Source organism: Ixodes scapularis, unplaced genomic scaffold, assembly GCF_016920785.2.
Source record: "Ixodes scapularis isolate PalLabHiFi unplaced genomic scaffold, ASM1692078v2 PGA_scaffold11__112_contigs__length_91849675, whole genome shotgun sequence".
Classification (NCBI taxonomy): Eukaryota; Metazoa; Arthropoda; class Arachnida; order Ixodida; family Ixodidae; genus Ixodes; species Ixodes scapularis.
This window is the reverse complement of record NW_024609837.1, coordinates 89,473,681-89,493,767: the sequence shown is the minus strand read 5'-3', so window position 1 is coordinate 89,493,767 and position 20,087 is coordinate 89,473,681. Positions and strand designations below refer to the sequence as shown.

At 50.7% G+C, this 20,087-nt stretch overlaps 1 protein-coding gene and 2 pseudogenes across 1 annotated transcript; all 3 read left to right on the top strand.

Moving 5' to 3' along the window:
* The first annotated feature begins 2,867 nt into the window (after positions 1 to 2,867).
* On the top strand, positions 2,868 to 4,030 carry LOC121835110 (annotated as a pseudogene).
* Positions 4,031 to 4,033: 3 nt separating this feature from the next.
* On the top strand, positions 4,034 to 8,671 carry LOC121835109. The gene is made up of 3 exons (XM_042289052.1): positions 4,034 to 7,574; positions 7,869 to 8,243; positions 8,517 to 8,671. The coding sequence occupies exons 1-3, from the start codon at positions 4,034 to 4,036 to the stop codon at positions 8,669 to 8,671; spliced, it is 4,071 nt and encodes a 1,356-aa protein (XP_042144986.1).
* An 857-nt stretch (positions 8,672 to 9,528) lies between these two features.
* LOC120848156 overlaps positions 9,529 to 20,087 on the top strand; it is a 94,201-nt pseudogene continuing 83,642 nt past the window's right edge.

Below are 20,087 nucleotides of genomic sequence, written 5' to 3'. Positions count from 1 at the left end.
CCACATGACGTAACTTTCCGCGCTATATATAGCGGGAAAATTGACATCACGGTTTCAGGTTGTTGTATTACGAGACATTATGATGCCACGTGCCTTTTAAATTTTCCGCTAAGTTTAACGGGCAAATGTACGCACGGACGGACCGACAAACGGACGCACACATTTCCAGGATTATAGAAGCTTAAAAAGGACGCGCCCTTCCTGCGCAGCGGGAACGTGTGTCTGCCCTGTTCGATCGCGTCGGAATCCCCGTTGCCGGTTTTTTCCCTTCGAGCGCGGGGTGAAAGCGGGCAGCCCCCCCTCCTGGCCGATAGAAGGGTGCATGAGCCCGCAGCGGATCTCGGGATGATTCGTTGCCCCGGACAACCGTTGGCCTCACGCCGCTCCTCCCCTTCCATGCCCCCCGACAACCGCGGTCTGTGTCTGGGCGCAACGTCCCCTAGACAACAAGGCTTCAACGCTTTAATTTTGATGTCACCTACTGTAGGCCAGCGCGGGGGAACGACCCGAGTGCTGCGTCAGCGTTCAGCTCAGACTCGTATCCGCGCTCATTGAATGCGTGGGCCAACAAAGCCCTGACGCAGCACTCTTGTTCAAGCTCTCCTCTGCAATGGCCTCGGAGAGATGACGTAGAAAATCGACACCTGTGGCCTTGTTATGTGAAGGGCTCTGTAACCGCGATGTGTCTGTGTTTGGGGGGAGGCGAAAAAGACAACCCCTCGCGTCAGGCCGCTGATAATCGCAGCCTGAAAATCCCCGCGGGCACCGCTCCGGGCGGCCGTGACTTTCCCCCGGTTTGGCGAAGACAGCAGTATTTGTTTTGACCCGTCTGGTTTGTTTTGGGGATGAAGGGCTTAGGCAGCGGTGATTCATTTCGTTTCATTAAAGCGTTCGGTGGGCGAGCGCGGTGATGGGATTGGAATGACGAGGGGCGCGCGACGAAGCTGCTGGGCTCGTTCGATTTCCCTACACCGGCGCACACCGGTGCAGAAAGGTGTAGCGTGGTGGCGAAGTAACTAGAGAGGTTTGATTCTGGTACGAGTGCAAATCATGGCTACCTTCGCAAATCAAATAAATTAGTACGGGAGCACCGAGTGTAGCTTGGTGATTGAGGAGTAGAGACATCAAACATATTTGGAAGCATTTACCATTTTTTACCACCTGAGACTGGGTGGAAGAAACACGACGACGTCTCAATTTGAGACGTCGTCGTGTTTCTTCCACCCAGTCTCAGGTGGTAAAAAATGGTAAACTTACACCAGCTCGCCTGCGCCCTGACTGTATTTTCATATATGGAAAGGCGTCCTCATTACGTCTGAGTGTTTATATAAAAAATAAACATGTAGCGTTGAGCAGACACGTAGCCATCATTTAGTTTCGGGGGAGGGGGGCCCGCCCAAGACAAAATGCTGTATGGGGGGAGGGGGAAAGGAGCCCCACCAAAATGGAAAATTTCGGGAGAGGGGGGGGGGGCGGGCCCCATGCCCCCCCTCCTCCCCCCCTGGCTATGTACCGGCCGTTGAGACTACATAAATACTTAATGCATTATATTAAAGTACTTCACAACCAGCCTCGACGAGATGGGTTTCTCAGAACCTTCAGTCTCGAGACCTGCTCCTCAGCATCCGCTTCGGGCTGGCAGTTGACTCCAATAACGCCCTAGAGAGGAAGCGCATGCGGCCAAGCGGCGCCTTTTTTTTTTCTTTTTAGAGCGCAGCTCTTAGGGGCCCGTTTCCAGCCTGAGCGGCGTCGCCGTTGGCGTCGCCGTCGGCGTCGCCGTCGGCGTCGGCGTAACCGCGCCCCTCCCTCTCCTCCTCCTCCTCCTCCCCCTCCCCTCCTCCTCCTCTTCCTCCCCCTCCTTCTCCTCCTCCCCTCATTGTGTAGTATGGTCCGGGTGGGTCACGTGACCTCGGCGGGAGGGGGTCACATGACCCGTTTCCAGCCTCTGCGGCGTCGGCGTTGGCGTCGGCGTCGCCCCTCCTCCTCCTCCCCCTCCGCTCCTCCTCCTCCCCCCTCCCCCCCCGCCAAGGTCACGTGACCCCAGGGGGTGACTCCCCTCCCCCCGCCGAAGTCACGTGACGGCCCGCCCAAGGTCATGTGATCCCGTCCCCTCGAGGTCACGTGACCCCCCGGACCTCTGCCCTCCTCCTCCTCCCCCTCCTCCTCCTCCCCTCATTGTCTAGTATGGTTCGGGGGGGGGGGTCACGTGACCTCGGGGGGAGGGGGTCATCTGACTTCAGCGGGGGGTCACGTGGCCTCGGGAGGGTCACGTGACTACCCCCTCCCCTCCCCCCCCCGAGATCACGTGGCCCCCGCGAGGGGAAGAGGAGAACGCAGGGGAGCAGGGAGGATGAGCAGGGCGGACAAATCCGAATTTTCATTTCTCCGAGAAATTATTTTAAAAGACTCTTATCTCTTATCCCTCGGCCGGCTTCGGCTTTCCTGCTGCACGGTTGAAAAACCCTGCAGCAGAAAAATAATAGAACAAAGAGAAGCTAAAAGCTGCTAAACTGCGTACATTTCTTAAAAGTAGCGCACGGTGCGTCGATGCACAAGGCACGTGCAACGTGCAGACTTTGGAAAGATCATGGCGGCACAGTGCACATTCAAACTAGATTTCAGATGCCATGTTACACTGGCCATGTTCTTCCCAGAATTGGTGCACGGCACGTGTCTCGAGCATTTCCACAACAATCAATGCAGCCACTTTTGTCAGGATGGAGGGGCTTTAGCAGCTGCTGCTAAACGTGCTGCACGAGCAGAGGGTCAGCACCGCCGGCGCCGTGATCCAGCATGAGTGATATCACAAAGACGACGACGACGAGACGTAATCAGGCAGTTCTTTTTTCACAAAATGAGCGAGTCAGATGAAGCAGCTTCTGCTAAACGCACTGCCCGAGCAGAGGCTCAGCGCCGCCGGCGCCAAGATCCTGCAGTGCGTGCCGCCGAAGCTGAAGCTAAACGGCGCCGTCGACAAGACCCGGAAGTGCGCGACGCCGAGGCAGAGGCTCATCGCCGCCGCCGAGAGCAGCCAGAAGTGAGCGCTGCTGAAGCTCAATCTAAGCGCCGCCGTCGAGAGGACCCTGAAGTGCGCGACGCCGAAGCAGAAGCTCATCGCCGCCGTCGAGAGCAGCCATGAGTGAGCGCCGCCGAGGCGGAAGCCAGAAGCCGCTATCGAGAGGACCCGGAAGTGCGCGACGCCGAAGCAGAAGCTCATCGCCGTCGCCGAGAGCACCCAGAAGTAAGCGCTGCTGAAGCTGAATCTAAGCGCCGCCGTCGAGAGGACCCGGAAGTGCGCGAAGCCGAGGCAGAGGCTCATCGCCGCCGCCGAGAGCAGCCAGGAGTGAGCGCCGCCGAAGCGGAAGCCAGAAGCCGCTATCGAGAGGACCCGGAAGTGCGCGACGCCGAGGCAGAGGCTCATCGCCGCCGCCGAGAGCAGCCAGAACTGAGCGCTGCTGAAGCTCAATCTAAGCGCCGCCGTCGAGAGGACCCGGAAGTGCGCGACGCCGAGGCTGAGGCTCATCGCCGCCGCCGAGAGCAGCCAGGAGTGAGCGCCGCCGAAGCGGAAGCCAGAAGCCGCTATCGAGAGGACCCGGAAGTGCGCGACGCCGAGGCAGAGGCTCATCGCCGCCGCCGAGAGCAGCCAGGAGTGAGCGCCGCCACAGCGGAAGCCAAGCAAAAGGCAAGGATCGCTAAGCCTGACGGTGCAACAAAAATTTTCCAACGGCTGTTTAGAGACAACCCGTTTGGGAGCGTATGTTCAGTCTGTGATCGGCTCTGGTTCCAAAACGACTTGCAACCGCTACCGGACAGATGTCACGAGACCCTAGAGCAATCATTTCCAAACTCGGACCTAACCCAATTCAAACTGCGCTCGACCTGCATACAATCAGTGCACAAGGGTCATATTCCTCATCTTTCCTCAAGTAACGGTTATGTATATCCCCCGAAGCCAGCCCACCTCCCACAATTGAACGCGGTGAGTGAGAGACTCATATCTCCACGAATTCCTTTCATGCAACTGCGACGGCTGATGCACGGTGCAGGTCAACATGGCATTAAGGGACCAGTAGTGAACGTCTGTGTTGATGTGGACGACATGGTGACAATGTTGCCTCGTGCCATCGAACAAGACCGAGCCCTCAAAGTACATTTGAAGCGGCGCATGCTTGCGAAGACGACCTACCTGGCAGGGGCAGTAAAAAAATGTGATCTGCTGCCGTGGCTTAAGCTGCTGTGTGATAGCACGCTGTACAAGCATTATAATATAAAGTGCGATTTTGCCCGTTTGGGGGATATCGTAGAAGTGGACGAACACGACGAGATCGAGTTGCTCCCGCAATGCTCAGACCTCAACGATCCGATCCAAGTGGCTACAGCCATGACTCTGGCTCAGCACACTCTCGTATGGGACGAAGACAAGTTTCTAGCGATTGCGCCAGGTGAGGGAAAAAGGCCCGTGAGCATACTTTATGACGAACACTCAGAGGAGCTTTCGTTCCCACAGATCTATCTCGGTGAGCCGCGCCGAGTAGATGCCAGCGCAAAACCGACAGTCTTCACACACGCCATGAGTGAGATCCGCAGATCAGACCGTCGAGGGGCCACCCCGCAGCACGTACTCTACATGGCCATGAAAGTGTTTAGGCACCGAGTAGCCGGTGACATGTGTGTGGCCTTCCGTAACATAAAGGCACTGGAAACACTAACGAAGCAACAGTTGCTCGACAAGGATTTTGTGCAGCAAGCGGTCGAGCACGACATGGCTTTCATGCATGGTATTCCCAACACCGTGCAGTACTGGACAAAACGCAAGAAAGACCTCTTTGCTATGATACGGCAGTTGGGTAAGCCGACCGCGTTCCTCAGTCTTTCTGCCTCGGAAATGCACTGGCCCGACCTTTTGCAGTTGCTTCAACGCCTTCGGTTGAAGCCCGGCGAGATCGAAGTACCACTGGAGCAAATGAACAGCATTTATCGAGCACAGCTAGTAAATGACGATCCCGTGGTGTGTGCCATATATTTCGACCGATTGGTGCGTGTCATTCTCAACATTCTCCGCAACACCCGTGTATCGCCTTTTAGGCCGTACATAGTCGTCGACTACTTTAAGCGGATCGAATTTCAGCACCGCGGGTCGGCACACGCGCACATTCTCCTTTGGCTTCATAACGCGCCCAACGAGGAGCTCTCGATGCTCATGCCCCAGACTCTTGAAATAGCCAACGTTCTGCTTTCCATCGACAACGGATGCTTGAAGCGGGAGCGGACTCAGGTGCACCAACACACGCATACCTGCTACAAGCACAACACCACCAGATGCCGCTTTAACGCGCCTTTTATGCCCATCGATGAATGTATGGTCGTAGTGCCTTTCCCCACTGTGGACAATGAAGCGCAGAAGAAGAAAATCGAGAGCCTCCTAAACAAGTACGAGGCCATGCATCAGGCCCTGGAAACGACAAATTATGACTCCATGGAGCAGTTTTGGGAACATCACGGTGTCGCGGACAAGGCGGAGTACATTTCTGTTCTCCGAGCAGGCACTCCTCGTGCCACCATCATGCTACCCCGTACTGTGCAGCAAAAGTGGGTGAATTACTTTAACCCATGGGTTGCATCAATTCTCGATTCTAACATGGATCTTCAGATCGTCCTCGACACGTACGCGTGTGCTGCCTACGTGGTGGAATATGTAAACAAGGCCAACCGAGGTATGTCGAACCTCAATCGAGCAGTGCAAGAAATTGTGAAGGAGAAGGGGGATATTTCCTATTCTCAGGCACTGAGACATCTAGGTGTGAAAATGTTGAATGCCATTGAACTGTCCGCACAGGAGGCCGCCTGGTGTTTGCTCAACCAGGATATGTCGGAGGCGAGTCGCAAAGTTGTCTTCGTGAACTCTGCATGGCCCGAGGAAAGGACGCGCATTCGGAAGTCTAACGCTCAGATGGCGCAGGAAGGCTTAGTAGAATCAAGCACTGATGTATGGAAACGGACGATGATCGAGCGCTACGAAGACCGCATTCCCGAATTGGAACCTGTTACTCAAGCAGAGTTCGCTACCGAGTACAACATATATACCTACAAAAAGAGGAATCAGCGACGGATACTTCGCTACCGCGGTTACTCCGTAGACGATTCAGTCAACTTCAAGCGAGAACATGTCCTGCTTTTCTATCCATTCCGCAAAGAAGTTGACATCTTAGACCAAAACTGTTTCGAGCGTCTGTATGAGCAAAACATCGACGTCATTCTAGAGAACAAGGCACGGTACCACAGTGACGTAGACATTGAGCAAATTCGTGCCGTTTGTAATTCCATGCTCCAGTCAAATGACGGGGAACATTGTGCCACTTCTGAGCTCCCAGATGTGAGACTGCACCCGATGGCCATGGAAAACGACGACTCCGATCTCCTAGACATCGGTATGGTCCAATCCAATGCCCCGTTTAAGCAGTGCCCCGCCGTGTGCACGCGCCAAGACGTCATGAGCAGAGATCAGTACCTGGACACAATGCGCAAGACGAATGAGGAGCAGTACGAGATCGTCCGAGAAGTCGTGCATAGACTCACTATACCGGACTCTCCGCCACTACAAATCTTCTTCACGGGAGTGGCTGGATGTGGGAAGACATTTGTACTGCGTCTCATCATGGACGTCTACAACAGATATTGCAACCCTGCTGGTTCAGATAATGTAAACGCCTATGTTGCCTGTGCTACAACTGGAAAAGCGGCGGTCGCGCTTGGTGGAATAACTGTACATGCAGCGTTCAGACTTACCATCAATAGGGATGGCGGACTCCGGGACAACGAGTTGAACACGTTCCGCTATGCGTTCAGGAACGTCAGGTGCGTGATTATCGATGAGGTTAGCATGATGTCCGCCGACATCCTTCAGAAAGTGGACTCGCGACTCCGCATCATCACTTGCAAATATCTAGAGCCTTTCGGCGGGTTAGACATCATCCTCTGCGGAGACCTGCGCCAGCTTCCCCCCGTTCGTGCCGCCGAGGTTTTCAAGCGCGTCAAGACGAACAGTGTGTTTAACACGGAAATCGCATGGCACCATTTGTCATACTTTGTCCTCACGAAGGTCGTAAGGCAAAGCGATCTCAGGTTTTCCACCATACTTACCAAAATTGGAGACGGTGCAGAATTGGGTTCCGAAGAAATCGCATTGATCCAGAGTCGGTTCGTCACGCAACAACAAGCAGAAACGTGTTGTCCCGGTGGCATCCGCTTGTACTACTCCAACAAGGAATCGGACTACTACAATACGAACACGGCCATTGCAACCGAAGATAATTGTGTGGCATGTCCGGCACGGGACACAATCGTTGGATTCAGGTCTATGCAGGAGAAGACAGAGGCAATGCGCAAGGCCGAAACGCTGCCCAAGGCCGAACTCGGAAACCTGCCAGCTAATATAATGCTATGCATTGGAAAACCATATATGCTCACACTCAATGTCGATGTTTCCGATGGTCTGGTCAATGGCTCTGTTGGAATACTGCAGTACATACAATACGATACGCTCCGAGAGCCGGAACGCATCTGGCTGCATTTCGGTGAGCTTGGTTCCAAAATTGCGATTGGAACCGTGGCGGCCGCAAAATCCCGGCAGTTACGGGCACTCGACAGAAATATTCAGCAAAATTGGACACCTATCGAAAGACGCACAGTCACTTGCGTCATTGATAAGAAGTCAAGGATATCCCTGAGGAGATGCCAGCTACCCGTTGTGCAAGCAAGTGCTATCACCATTCACAAATCACAGGGAGGCACGTATGAAAACGTGGTGTACTCGTATGCCAAAAGTCATCCACAGAAATTGGTATACGTGGCACTGAGTCGTGCTACAGACATCAACGGGCTCTACCTCACCAATGTGGACAATGACTTTACGTTCTACCACGGCAAGCCCAATCCCGACAGGGTACTACTTGATGAGTTTCGTCGGCTGCAGTCACACAAACTCCAAACTGTCACTGCTAAGTGCTACGCAATGATTAAGCAACCGCACTTGTTCTCGGTCGCCGCACTTAATGTTCGCTCTCTGCCGGCGCATTCCAAGGACGTGCACCACGACCCCGTCCTACGCCATGCATCTGTACTTTGCCTCTCGGAAACGTGGATGGATTCAAAACAGGCGGTAGAAATCATGGACTACCAGTACTGCTGCGGCGTCAGTAGAGAGCACAACAGAGCGGCAGGGGTGGCCATCTACGTGCGTAAGGGTCTGTCTGCCGTACCCATCGAGATATTTGGAACGTCAGACGAAGTTGGAGAACTTTGTGGCGCCAAGTTCGACAACGGCTTGGTAGTGGTGGCTCTGTATATCTCGCCTACAGCACTCACCAAAGATATCGTGCATTTTCTGCGACTTGCGTTAAGCACACGTGGGTCCACACCCATGTTAGTAGTGGGGGACTTTAATGCAGACTTAAAGAAGGATAAGAACTTCATACCACTTATGCAGGAAAACCTCCCATTTCTCTCCCTCGTAACAGCTCACACCGCTGTGACGACCTCTCGAAACACGTGCATAGACCTCGTCTTTCAAAATGAGCCTTTGGTCCATCACCTGGAACACATATCCTGCCACTTCTCAGATCACAAGGCTTCCTTCATAACAATCAAGGACTGGGATAAGAGTGCTATTTAAAGCACCAGTATAGGAGGAGCTTGCTCTATATTTGTATATATTGTAGGGATTTTGGACGCCGAACTTTGGCGACGATATGCACTGCACGCTAGGAAGAAAGGAGGAGAAGAACGAAAGCTGGGAAATTGTTCCCTCCGACGGTCTTGCGTACCTTGAGAGGTGTTAGGCGGGCCACTCGGAGGAGCATCTACCAGCTTCGTTATCAGTTGGAGCGTGCAAGTCGTACAAGACGAAGAGGAGGAGGAGGACGGTGAGGTTGAGGAGGAGGAGGAGAGGAGATGCCAGATACGTGTTGTGCAAGCAAGTGGTCTCATCAATCGTAAATCACATTGGAGCTTCCAGATCTGACAAGTATATTCCCTTTCTCCGTACAAGCGGTGAGCAAAAATACCACAATATATTACATAGTTCAGTGCGGTATATCGCAAAATTGAGATACCTCAAAAGAGGAGGAGGAGCACAGGAGGAGGAGAAGGGGACGACGAGAGAGTACGGATGAGGAGGAGGGGCATACCCTCCCCTCCGTTCCCTCTCGCCCCCGCCCCCCCCCCCCCCCTTGCTTGGAGCACATTTGGAACTTAGGGAATGTCATAGCTCGGGGCCTCTTCCTTCCTTTGCTACTGGAACTACACACTCTAAGTACCTAGAGCTTGAATATTTTTCATTCGAATTTAACATGGCCGACAGCATTGTTAAGACGTTCGACGAAAACATTGTAAACGTCATTAACACAGTTCAGACCGGCTTCCCTACATTTATTATAGGTGTGTTCCAAGCATGTGACGACTTTCATGACCCTCTTTCATCATCAAGTATTGAAGTTCATCTTGCGTCAGATCTAAACAAATCACAACACCATGTTAGGGGTAAGTCCATTATCAAGTTTAAGATGGTGTGCCTGCCTGTAGCTTCTCTAAAGTGTCTTTTTTTACGCTTGTTTCACTTATTATAAGTGTTTTCTGTTTTATATTATACTCGGCCGAGTGCCCATCTTCCAGTGTCCATCACACTTTTAGTCTGGTGATCACGTCACCTTGAAACCCTTGTAAGCTTAGAAGTGAAAAGTTTTGCTGCTTACACACAGCAGACAAAAAAAGGTAGGCAGCATTTTAACTTCTAACTGTCTAAGCGTGGATGCCAAGCATAAACCCTGGGAACATTTGCCCACTGCTTAACTACATGCTTTTTTTTTTTCATGTCCTGGTTGGCTGCTACACTGGAGAGGCTGCTGAACATCATGCCACGGCGGCTGATCATGGCGGTTTAGTTAAATTAATAATGGGGTTTTCATCCAGGACGTAAATTGGAAACTCGCGGAGCAAACTTTAAGGTACATTGGTATAACAATTGCGTACGTTGGCTTTGTACGTTATTAGCGTAAACCTTGGCCGGATATGCAACGCAGTTTCCAATATACACCACGGTTTTTCCCCAATCAATAAAATTTCAACCCTCCAAATTATTTGTCCTGACTCTATATTTCAGAGCACAGCTCTTACGCGACCCTTTCCGGCTTGAGCGGCAAGGAGGAAAGCAGTACGAAGGTGGAGGACGGGGGGAGGAGAGACGAGGAGGCGGAGGCGAGGGGAGGGGAGGAGCTTGAAGGACGAGGAGGTGGTAAAGGAGAGGGAGGGGGAGCAGGAGGGGAGGAGGACTAGCAGGCATGATCACGAGGGAGGAGGAGGAATATACCCTCCACTCCTCCTCCTCAAGAGCTGCGCTCCAATTCGGCGTTAGAGGAAGTTGTAAACGGCTTTCACTTTTTAGACCGTTTAAAAGGGGGTGTACCTGTTAGCAGTTTCCGTAAAATTAAGGTCGGTTCTTCCTCTTGAGATTTCGTGAGTCAGATGGCAGAAGTCGCAGTGTTGGAATCCAAGTGGGCGGGCTTGACCCGGTCGATGGACGCCACTTGTTCCTTGCATTTGATTAGCATAGTGAACGTCTTGGTGCCACGACAAACTACCGTAAAAGGTCCACGGTTAGGTACAGTTCGAGAGGCGCTTGACACCGTTGTGCCGGATGAATCCATTTGTGCACTTTGCCACGTGGGGGCTGACGAAGGTACTTTGTGTTGAAGGAATTCTTGTAGCAGCGGGGCGTAGGTCGTACATTTGGAGCCGCAACCGGTGAGCCTAGTCTTCGGTCCTGAAAGCTGGGGGACTGGAGGCTTGTTGGAGAAATTCTCCTGGTATTGGGGGAGAGACGTTCCATAGACCAGCTCTGCGGCACTGCAGTTCAAGACAGTTTTAAACTTTGTGCAGATACCGAGCATTATAAAAGGCCCCGACGGGGTCTCCGTCCATGACGTGCTCTCCCTACTGAAAAAAAGTATATGAATCTATATAAGAACTGATATGAAATATCCAAAAAGTGATATGCGACATATGAAACTGATATGAAATACCCAAAAATTGATATGCGACATATAAGAACTGATATGCAACATATGCCAACTGATATGAATGTGTCCAATAAACATATTAGAAATAAATTCATATATTTATTTTCAGTATACGATGGTGTCGCGCGGGAAAGCAAACGCGTGGCTTGGAACCGCAGTGGAGCGGCTTGATTTACTGGCTTTCAAATAATTACGGCATGAGCGTTTACTTTTTATTAAGAGATTCGTCGCCTGAGCCGTTTTAAATACTCTCAGAGGTATGACATTACTTAAAAAAATCTAACACGCTGAAAATATTATTTATTGCGTAGGTGGTCACCGAAAAACTCCGTACTTACAAAACGACCTGTATGAAAGGCGGAAACGCAGAGCTCCGAAGTAGTTATTGGGTGTGCTGTTGTATTCATGTTTGTTGTGCCGTGTATGCGTATGCACTCAATGTATTTGTTCAACTGAAGCTAGTGGTATGCGTAATGTATCTACGGTGCCGTGCGTAAATAAATATATTTTTGTAGCACATGAATTGGGCGGTACCTAGCGCCACCTAGCCTTGTGTAACTGATATGCGGCATATGAAACAAATATGAAATAATAAGTTCTGATATGAAAGGTGTCCAATAAACATATCAGAAAATAATTGATATAATTTTTTTCAGTAGAATTTTCCTGTGTTTCGATGGCGGCTTTCAATTGCCGATGAAAGCGCTATACCATTCCATTAAACATCGGGTGATGGGCGGTGGTGTGAATGTGATGTGCGCCCAGTAAGTCAGACAGGTTCCGAAACGATGCAGATTCAAACTGTCGTCCGCAGTCTGTGGTGATGATTTGCGGTACCCCGGAGCGACTCACCCACATATCGATAAGTGTCCTAGCGACCGTCTGTGCCGTGATTTCTTTCATAGGGGCGACCTCCGACCATCGCGTAAACCTGTCGACACATGTCAGGAGGTATCGGTAATCGTGCGATAAAGGGAGTGGGCCCACATTGTTGTCATGAATGTTAGTGAGCAAAGTGAGCGTCAGGCGGATTGAAGGAGGTCAAGGGTATTATCGCGTGACGGTGAATATTTCTGCGTTGACAGTCAACGCATGTTTTTGCCCATTCGCGCACGTCAATGTTTATACGCGGCCGGACGAACCGGGAACTGACGAGTCGTTAGGTGGCTAGTATGCCAGAGTGGGCCAATTTGTGGGTGACATCAAAAACCTTACCCTGAAACGAGAGGGGAATGAAAGGGCGAGAATAACCATTTGACAAGTCGCTGACCACGGTTTCAGAACAACCATGCTTGGGGACATCCTAAAAAACGTGTCCGAGATGATGTACGTAAGCGTTGCAGCTGCGCATCGTCTTTTTGAGCAGCTATCAATTACGCAGAGTCAAACAAAGCACCTTTGGAGAGGCAGAGGTTGATGCGCGTTCGAGAGAAAGTGGCTGGTACAGCATTGTTGGAGCCTTTAACGAAGCAAATGTCGGTAATAAATACAGTTACGTAGAGCATTTGCAGAACCTCTCGTGGTGTGTGCATGTGCCGTGCTGGTGGACGACAAGGCGTACGTGAGCGGTTTGTGGTCTGTAAGTACAAAAAATTGACTGCCTTCAATGAAGTGCCGGAAGTGTCGTATGGCAAGATAAATGGCGAGCAGCTCCCGACCAGAAGTGCTGTAGCACGTTTCTGTAGTACTGAGGCCTTTTGAGAAGAATGAGAGAGGATGACATGGTGTCCCCAGCGAGCTGCTACAGGACAGCTCCAACTGCTTGCCCGATGCGTCGACGATGAGAGAGATAGGAGCGTTACTTCTCGGATACATTAGCATGGTGACGGTTGCGATGGCTTCCTTGAAATTAGAGAAAGCGTCGTCTGCTGCGTACGCTTGTTGTAGAGGTGTCATTTTTGGTTTCGATATCTGGAGCAGATAGTACGAAGGCTGGGAAATATAAGCGCAGCGGGGAATAAACCGACGGTAAAAGATGACCAGTGCCAAGAACTCCAATAGCTTAGTAGCCGTTGTAGGCCGTGGAAAAGTGCGAATAACGGTCTCTTTGCCAGGCAATGTTTGTACTCCTAATGCCCGTGTCCCACTAAAGCGACATACAGAAACAAAAGACGACAAGCCTCAAACCAGAGTCTTTCGCGTTTGAGAGGCTTCGTAGAATAAAGGAAGCTATGCTCAAACACGAGCATCATGCACGCGAGCGTATCTTTGGCAGGCTTGCAATCTCTCGTGCTTACTTCACGAGCACCGAACGACTAAATGCCTGTCAAAGATACCATCGCAAGCATGCTGCATGGGTTTGAGGCTTGTCGCTGTCTTTTGTCTCTGTCTGTCGCTCTAGTGGGACATGGGCATTAAGCATCTACGTGATGGCTAAAAGATTGCAGTTCCATGACTCCAAATTCGCACTTCCTCACATTTACAAAGAGATCATATGACGTCAGGCGCGTAAAAAGCTGTCGAAGGTGACTGGCATATTCATCAGGCGTCGAGCTGAAACCAGGATGTCGTCCACATACGCGAAGCAAAAAGGCAGTCCACGAAGGACTTGGTCTACAAACTTTCGAAGTGTTGGAGCAGCGTTGCGGAGGTCGGATGGCATCCGCAAGAATTCGAAGAGTCCAAGTGGCGGCCTCGCTATGGAGCAACCCGCCGAAATCTCTTAGATGGGGTATGGGATAACGTTCAGGTATCCTAGACTGGTTGACTCCACATGGCCGCCAGTCTCCTGTCTTCTTCGGCACCACGTGAAGCGCTGACGACCAGGGACTCGAAGGAGGAGGAATAAACGTCTTTATTTGCCTGCAGAGCTGGGTCAAGCCTAGCCGGTGCGGCCCACACCATCCGACGCCCCAGCGCAGGGGGCCCGAGGTCAATGGGAGTACACAGCCCAGTTCAAGCATATTGCCACACGCTGGACGCACCGGCGGATGGTACAAGCTATCACATTAAGATAAGCGCGTGACATTGAACAGTGCCACACGCCAGACGTACGGGCCGGTCGCACGAGCGTCTGGCGCTCGTGCCATCGGGTGACTGTGACCTTTTGTTTTTTGGGACATTCTTTTCATCTACTCCGCTGGGGCTTGACACTGAAGTGAAGAAGTTAAAGTTTTTTTGTTTTTCCATGGGGCCGAACTCTTTTGGTGTTGTACATAAAGTCGTGACATTAAGTGGTGGAGGTGCGGGGTAATGTCCTCCACATGCTCACGTCTAGGACATCCTCGAACAGCCGTGTCCCCAGCCCAGTTAGGGACGGCCACATTGAAGGAAGCGCGTCGTTAAGCACCGACGTTCGCTTAAGCCTACGACCGCAAAGCCTACCAGCGGAGTTTGGGCTTCTCTCGGACAGGGCTTCGGCAAGAATCCAGATACGAGGAATTACGTTCATCGCCAGTTTTGTCGTTCTCAGGGAGTGTTCAAGAAAAGTAATACTCGGAATAGACTTCCTCGGAGAGAACGGCGCAATCAATAGACCTACGTAGGCAAATGATTACATTCTCCACGGCACGATGAGTTGAAGAGGAGAAATCAACACTATAGCGTTCTCCACTCCGAGTAACGAATGACCACGTTTGTCTCCCGCCATGTAGCAGCATGTTCGTCACAATAAGAACCGACGAGACCGCCTCTTCAGGAATCGCCAAAGCAAACTCTTCTCTTCTGCTGGAACGGGAAATCTGCATAGCCAGGTGTCTCGTTCATCTCCACAACGGACAAACTGAGTTATTACTTACGAACTTTCGCTCCGAACACCAGCATATTTCTCGTAAAACTACCATCGCCTATCTTGAGGACGTCGCTGATGTCAGTGGGTCCTTCTCACTACCCTACTAAAGAAAAATTATATGAATTTATTTCTGATATGTTTATTGGACACCTTTTTCGTATCAAAACTTATTATTTCATATCAGTTTCATATGCCACATATCAGTTACACTGGACTAGGTGTCGCTAAGTACCGCCGAATTCATGTGCTACAAAAAAGATTTTTATTTGCTCAAGCCAAAATGTAGATACATTACTACATTATGCATACCACTAGCATCGGCTGAACATAAACATTGAGCGCATACACATACACGGCACAACAAATATGAATACAATTCAGCACACCCACTAACTACGTCTGAGCTAAGCGTTTTCGTTTGAGCTAAGCGTTTTATACAGGTCCTTTTCTAAGTACAGAGTTTTTCGTTAACCACCTAAGCAATAAATGTTATTATCATCATGTTGGATTTTTTTTTCAGTGATGTCGTACCTCTGAAAGTATTTTCAATGGCTCAGGGGATGAATCTCTCAATAAAAAGTAAACGCTAATGCCGTAATTATTTGAAAGCCAGTAAATCAAGCCGCTTCACTGCGGTTCCAAGCCACGTGTTTGCTTTCCCGCGCGGCGCGTCCTATACTGAAAAAAAGTATATGAATTTATTTCTGATATGTTTATTGGACACATTCGTACCAGTTGGCATGTGTTGCATATCAGTTCTTATATGTCGCATATCAGTTTTTGGGTATTTCACATCAGTTTCATATATTACAAATCAGTTTCTGGATATTTCATACAGTTTCTTATGTCGCATATCAGTTTTGGGAAATTTAATTTTGATATCAGTTCCATATATTGAATATCAGTATCTTGATATTTCATATGAGTTTCATATGTCGCATATCGGTTTTTGGATATTCCATTCCAGTTCTTACATAGATTCATATAATTTTTTCAGTAGTGTAGAAGCTTCATTGCTAGGCAAGATATATAACGACAACCTCCACAAAAACATTTGGCGTTAACCGTGAACTCCCAGAAAAAGAAAAGGAACATCTGCTGGATCTTTCACGTAAGTATAATCACTGTTTTTTTATCATCATCGAAGGTGCGCCGCACTACTGTCGCCAAACTTCGGATCATCACGGATGAAGCAACAACACCGAAACGACAGCCGCCGTACAGGGTCTCTCACAAGGAACGAGAAACGATACGGCAACAGGTCGAAGAAATGCTCCATGACGACGTTATACAGCCATCAAAAAGTCCCTGGGCATCACTAGCTGTGCTTGTGAGAAAAAAATATGGTACACTACGATTTAGCGTAGACTGCTGTAAGCTAAACACGGTCACCTAAAAGGACGTATACCCGCAGCCCCACATAGATGATACTCTGAACGGGGTGCGTGGTGCGATGTACTTCTCATCGATAGATCTCAAAACAGGCTATTGGCGGATCGAGGTTGATGAAAGAGGCCGAGAGAAGACCGCTTTCATTACGCCCGATGGTCTTTATGAGTATAAGGTCCTTCCGTTTGGACTATGCTCGGCGCCGGCCACATTCTAGCGGATGATGGACAGTGTTCTTGCCAACCTCAAGTGGCAAATACGCCTTGTGTACTTGGACGATGTTGTAGTGTTTTCCACGAGCTTTGAAGAACACCTAAATCGACTAGAAGCTATACTGCAAGCCATAAGGACCGCTGGCTTCACACATAAGCTGGGAAAGTGGCACTTCGCATTCAAAGAGCTCAAATTCCTCGGCCACGTCGTGAGCGCAGAAGGCGTTCTGCCCGACCCTTAGAAAACTTCTGCCGTCGCATTGTTCCCCCCTCCCACCGACAAGACAGTACGACAGTTTCTGGAACTGTGGACCTATTATAGACGCTTTGTGGAGCAATTTTTCAAAATCGCCGAACCGCTCACTCGACTCACGCGTGACGATGTCCCCTTTACGTTGACGGAAGAGCAGCAGTGTGCCTTTGAAGAGCTTCAACGTCGCCTGCAATCGGCACCAGGGGTGCTATGTTGCGCTTTTTGGACTCCCAGGAGACTAGGGAGAAGGAAGTGACGTCAACGACACAGCAAACGCAGATTGGGTGTTGATTTCGTTTTCTTCTTTCAACATCCAATCTGCGTTTGCTGTGTCGTTGTCGTCACTTCCTTCTCCCTAGTCTCCTGGAAGTCCAAAAAACGCAACATAGCACCCCAGTTCTCGCGCAGGTCGACGAGCTCGCAGAAACTGAGATCCACACTGATACTAGAAACGTTGGCCTCGGAGCCGTTTTAGTCCAGTGGCAAGATGGAGTCGAACGGGTGATTGCGTATGCCAGCCGCTCACTGTCCAAAGCAGAAACTAAATACTCGACCACGGAACAAGAATGTCCCAAAAAACATCTCACAGTCACCCGATGGCACGAGCGCCAGACACTCCTGCGACCGGCCCGTGCGTCTGGCGTGTGGCACTGCCCGATGTCACGTGCTTATCTTAATGTGATAGCTTGTGCCATCCTCCGGTGCGTCTAGCGTGTAGCAGTATGTTCCAATTCGTGTTTGGCTATCTGAAGTCGGTCCGGTGGCAGACGGCGGACAGGAGGGCCTGTAGTCTTAGTATGATGGGTGATACTGTGCTGGATTTCCTGTGAAACAGTGTGTGGCCCAAGCACCGACGGGAACTCGTCCGTGATGCGCTTTCACTAAAAGTCCACCTCCACACGTGGGAGGAAAGGACGCAGTGACGGTGTCTTTCATACTAACACTTGGACACGGAGCTGCGTCTCGGTATCGATGAGCTGGCATTGCCGCAGGTCGACAGTGAGCCCAAATCGTCCGGTGTAGGAGGTACTACGCTAACCTCGGCACCGTATCTACTAGGTACAGCACCTAGGTTAAGCGGTCCGTCACGTTAAAAAAAACGGCTGGATGACAAAGGGCTCTAGACGTTTGCCGCCTTCCATGAGTGCCCCTGCCGTTTTCCGATTGTTGAGAGCATGGTTGTCTGCGAAATCGGGCGTCGTTCCCATAACGACTTTGATACCAGCACTGACGTTGTTTAGTAGATGTGCCAGGCGAGCGAGGGCTTTGCTGTTCGACGTTGTTTCGAGCGCTTGCGGTAGCGTCTTCCGACCGTAGCGTCCCTCTTTGAGAGTGGTGCCGCATGTTTTGAAACTCGCAACTGAGGCCGTCAATTTTCTTTTCCATACGTGCGTAGGCCGCAACCGCAGATCGAGACTTTCACGCTAGAAGTCGTTGTCGGGAGCAGGTAGATGGGACCTGGACTGAGCCGTCTCGTGGTGAACCGACGAAACACCAGGCGAGTAGACGCCCATCGTCTCGTCCGCTTTGCGAGCCAGTGTCAGAATGGTGTCCGTGGTTTTTATGGTTAAGACTATCCGGACTTGCTGAGGAAGAGGCTGGAGAAAAGGTTCACGCATGATGGATGCATCTATTATCATCGCCTAGCCTCCGGGGAGCTGCTTGATTCGTCGATGGATTGCCATGGGTTTTCTATTGCCCAACTCTTCCAATGCCAGTAGCTGCTGAAGACGTCGGGGTTCAGACTCTGCTGTATGCCGTATCAGTTCCGTGCGCAATGTCTCGTAAGGTTGGTTCTCTGGTGGGGAGCGTAAGATGTCGCGGACTACGGCCACCGACGACTGCGAAAGAGCGGCGACTACGTAGTGGAACTTCGTAAGTTATGCTGTTATTCGATGCTTCCGGAATATGGATTCGACGGTTAAGAACCAGAGCTCAGAGTCTGAAGACCAAAACTCTGGAATCTTATTCGGGGCCGTGGTGGCTTTTCCCGTGGGCTTGACCGAAGAAGTCGCGTTGCCTTGAACACCCATCGTTGGAAAAAGGCGGCGGTATGAGCAGCTCGCCTTAAGGCTTAAACCTGGGGTAAAGAATGTTGTCGATGTTACTTATTTCCGGTCACCAATATGCAGCGTTGAGACTACATAAATATTTTAGTACATTATTTTTAAGTACTTCAGTTAGAACAATCGACCCCGACGAGATCGGTTCCTCATAACCTTCACTCTCGAAATCTGCTCTTCTTCCTCTGCTTCGTTCTGGCCGTTCGCTATTAGCACTACCAGCAATGTTTATCTTCAAGGCTCTATAACGCATGCGAGGACGCTACTTGGCTCGTTCGATTTTGATATGTTTGGAAGGAATTTAACACTGGTTGAAGTCTTCTAATGTACAGTCGTTTAATGTTTTCTAAAGAAAAATGCAGTGTCTAATAATTTCCCAACTAAGCTTAGCGGGGAAATTTAGGTAAGTTTATGGACGTTTCACGACGTCGTCACGTGACTTGACATCAAGGTTTCAAGTCATGGAGCCGCGCGATCCTCCAACGCCACGTGATGTGAAAAACATTCTATGCTCTAAGACGTAGAGTTATGTTCTTTAAGTCAATTCAAGTTTTGTTTAGAACCCCTTGCGGTAGTCTCGTGTATTTTTCTCCGCATTTGGGGTGGTGTTCTTTCAATACAGGATTTAAAATAATAGGTATTCGTAAATGAAACTGGGCGGTGCAGCACTCGGTGCATAGCGTCGCAGCCAACGTCACTGAACTTCTTGAAACCCAAAATGCCGCTTGGTCGATCGTGCACACGAACCCCGTAGGACGGCGCTCAACGAAACGAAGTGTACAAGCTGAGCGCGCGGCTGGCGTGGTCTCGCCAGGCTTCGCTAGAGTTCCTGTATAGGCTCCCTACGGGAGCCAGAGTTGCGCATTTGTTTTCCCCGCGCCGCCACGCCGCTATTCGCCGAGATCCATCACGTGAGGAGCAAAGCATCCGTTGGCGTGCAAGAAAGCCACCTTTACGGTCGCTCCGCCGACGTTTCTCTTGCCCCGGCGTATGTTTCCCTGCTTTCCGCCTCCTTTTCCTCCTCTCCTGTTTTCCATGCGCGGCGGCGCCCGCGGCGCCGCTATTTGCCAAATTTAGTCACGTGAGGAGCAAAACATCCAGCTCGTGCGGGAAAGCCGGCGCTACGACCACGCGCCGAGGCTGAATGCGCAACTCTGCTACCGTAGGTAGCATATACGGGAACTCTAGGCTTCGCTTTCTGACTGTGACATCTGGTGGTAGAAGTTATACTCTCTGGTGACGGAAGTCAAACATGCACGTAGATGAGCCAAGCAGTTTGCAGCTGTTCCCATGGATGATTCTTCTAAAGCAGCTGGGTGGGGAATAAAAAGCAAGAGAATTTAAATCGTGAGATAAATCATGATATAA